The sequence below is a fragment of the Rhagoletis zephyria genome, unplaced genomic scaffold, assembly GCF_001687245.7.
Source record: "Rhagoletis zephyria isolate East Lansing unplaced genomic scaffold, Rhagoletis_zephyria_1.1 Rzeph_scaffold_27621, whole genome shotgun sequence".
Classification (NCBI taxonomy): Eukaryota; Metazoa; Arthropoda; class Insecta; order Diptera; family Tephritidae; genus Rhagoletis; species Rhagoletis zephyria.
The window spans coordinates 1-3,112 of NW_016184678.1; the positions used below are offsets into that span (position 1 = coordinate 1).

The 3,112-nt window shown below is 42.7% G+C and overlaps 2 protein-coding genes across 2 annotated transcripts; both read left to right on the top strand.

The window, feature by feature from the left end:
• Positions 1-98: 98 nt before the first annotated feature.
• On the top strand, positions 99-639 carry LOC108382583 (uncharacterized; the record flags this gene model as incomplete). Its single annotated transcript, XM_017638951.1, has 1 exon — positions 99-639. A coding segment is annotated over one exon (541 nt), but the record flags the coding sequence as incomplete, so codon positions are not given.
• A 1,062-nt stretch (positions 640-1,701) lies between these two features.
• LOC108382584 (uncharacterized) lies at positions 1,702-2,184 on the top strand. The gene has a single exon (XM_017638952.1). The coding sequence runs from the start codon at positions 1,702-1,704 to the stop codon at positions 2,182-2,184; it is 483 nt and encodes a 160-aa protein (XP_017494441.1).
• Positions 2,185-3,112: the final 928 nt, after the last annotated feature.

The following is a 3,112-nucleotide window of genomic DNA, read 5'->3' on the forward strand; positions in this document are numbered from 1 at the left end:
ACAGTTTGCCCAGTTTGCGAGAGTTTTGCGCTTTTAAATGAGTACCCTGTACTCATTGAACTAGAAATCTGGTTCACTAGTTCGTGTTTTCCCTACAGAGATGTGGCGCTACAGACTCGGATCAACAACTTTACAACGCGGCTAGAGGCAGCGGTATTGCCGCAGATTATATCCCCGCAGCCATCGCAAGAAATCAAGATCGACGAATGGCAAATACCTGAGAACATCATGTTAGCCGATCCATCATTCAATCGTCCTGACAAAATTGATATATTGTTGGGGGCGGAATTCTACCACCAACTGATGGCAGCAGGGCAAATCAAACTGTCAGATGACCTACCCATTCTGCAAAATACAGTGCTGGGATGGATCATCGCGGGAAAAGTTGGTGGCAACTACATCTCAAATGCAATATGTGGAATCTGTACCAACGATGACATCAACTTAGATGCAGCCATTGCTCGATTATGGGAACTTGAGGATGTTGCAACTGTAAGAAAACAACATTCCGTAGCAGAAAAACAGTGCGAAGCTCATTTCGCACAACATATACTCATCAATGAAAATGGGAGATTCATGGTAAGGCTACCATTCCATGAAAATCCGGAGGCCTTAGGGGAATCCTATGCGATGGCGTAGAATCGATTCCTGGCCTTAGAACGTCGACTGGCNAAAAACAGTGCGAAGCTCATTTCGCACAACATACACTCATCAATGAAAATGGGAGATTCATGGTAAGGCTACCATTTCATGAAAATCCGGAGGCCTTAGGGGAATCCTATGGGATGGCGTATAATCGATTCCTGGCCTTAGAACGTCGACTGGCAAAATCGCTCCAGACAAAGAATCAATATGTACAATTTATGGAGGAATATGAGAACTTGGGGCACATGACGCAAGTGGAAATTGATTCCATCATTAAACCTAGCTACTTCATTCCTCACCATTGCATTGTGAGACCCGAAAGCCGCACTACAAAATTACGTGTGGTGTTCGACGCATCAGCAAAATCGTCCACTGGCATGTCTTTGAATGACCTCATGTATACCGGACCCACTGTTCAGAGCGAGCTTTTCACCATTTTACTTCGCTTCCGTTTGCCCAGGTTCGTCTTCACCACAGATGTAGAAAAAATGTATCGACAGATTCTCATTCAACCGGACGAGCGCAAATTCCAACTTATCATCTTGCGAAAGGATTCAAGCCTACTAATAAAGCATTATCAGCTAAATACAATCACATATGGGACAAAATCTGCACCATATTTCGCCACCAAATGTTTGCAGAAAATTGCAAAAGAAAATGCATTACAATATCCTCTTGGTGCTCAGTTTCTACAGGACAATTTTTATGTAGATGACGGAATTGGTGGGTCAGACAGCTTAACCACGACGATGGAAATCCAACAGCAACTGATACACATCTTAAAACAACGTGGTCTTAACCTAAGAAAATGGTGCGCCAATCACTCACAATTACTGCAAAATGTTGGCATGGAGGAACAAGAAGTTGACATAGACTTTGACAATGACATCAATCAAACTATTAAAACGTTGGGGTTAACATGGATACCTAATTCGATTCTGCGTAAAGGTATGCCTTGGGAGCTGTAGTCTTGCAACGAAACGCTCAGTCAGCGCCGATCTTGCAAGGCTCTTCGATCCGTTGGGGTTACTAGCACCAATTGTAGTCATGGCAAAAATGTTTATTCATGATCTCTGGCAACTGAAACTGACATGGGATGAAGCATTACCAGCCGATTTGAATGAGAGATGGACCACATTTCGAAATGATTTGCAAAAATTGGACAACATGCAAGTTTCACGGCACGTGTTTGAAGGATACATCTTAGCAAAAATTCAAATTCATGTCTTCTCTGACGCATCAGAAAAGGCGTATGGTGCTGCGATTTACACTAGATCCGAGATGGATGAAGGACGTGTACAAGTAAGGCTGCTCTATGCAAAATCACGTGTGGCACCCTTGAAACGGCAAACTATTCCTCGGCTTGAGCTCTGTGCATCAGTACTGGGTTCTCAACTAACTACAAGGGTCAAATCAGACCTTAAGCTGGACGATGTGGCTACATACTTTTGGACTGATTCACAAATCGTGTTGGCATTGATTAACTCATCCTCAGCATACCGTATAGCTGTTATTCATGAGCACACTACCGCTGAATAATGGCGGCATATAAGCTCAAAAGACAACCCAGCTGACATTATATCACGAGGACTGCCGCCGGGGAGACTAGAAACCTGCAATATGTGGTTTTATGGGCCAACAATCTTACTTGGTAAAGAAGACACTTGGCCTTCAAAGTATTCCAAGGCATTATCAGTAATCGACGAAGGTATCAACATGGAACGGAAAAGGGTGACATCAGTCGCTGTTGCAACCACTGGACATGAAGGAAGCGTACTTTATAGCATTCGACACAATGGCTCTTTCAAAACATTACAAAGAGTGATAGGCTACATGCTGAGATTTATCAACCAGGCCAGAAACCAATCGCGGCAGTCAGATATTTCCTTGGCCGTACACGAATTGGATTGTGGTAATCATTCGTACAATGCAGCAATTGGACTTTGAGGAAGAGCTTAAGCACCTTAAAAATACAAAGAAGTTCGCAAAAACAGTTATTTCCGCAGCCTGTCACCGTTTCTGGACAATAATGGCATCATCCGAGTTGGAGGGCGTCTACAAGCATCAGAACTTGCATACGATGCCAAACACCCTATGTTAATTCCACATAACAATTCACTCGCCNTCAGTGGCTTTTATAGGATTTCCGATCTGTCCTTCGCCTTGGTCATCATCACCAGCTTCTGCAGTATCCTCGGCATCTTTCTCTAAATCAATTGGTTCGTCGTCTACGATTGTATTTTAATTTTAGATATCATTTTCAGTGTAGGTTTCCTAAAATAATTAAAGTATATAAAAACGAAATGGACAGGTGAATGTCAATAGGGTCAATAAAATTACCTCCGGTATTACAACTTGCAGCAGACCCTGTATATCATCGATTTCTTTATATTTTTCCTGCAATATTTTTTGGCGAAGTAAGCTCAGAGGAACATCATTGTCTTCATCCTCGCTTTCATTTGGCTCT

What these genes read in the sequence shown, in the direction of transcription:
- LOC108382584 (XM_017638952.1), top strand. Translation starts at nt 1,702, where the DNA reads ATGTTTATTCATGATCTCTGGCAACTGAAACTGACATGGGATGAAGCA.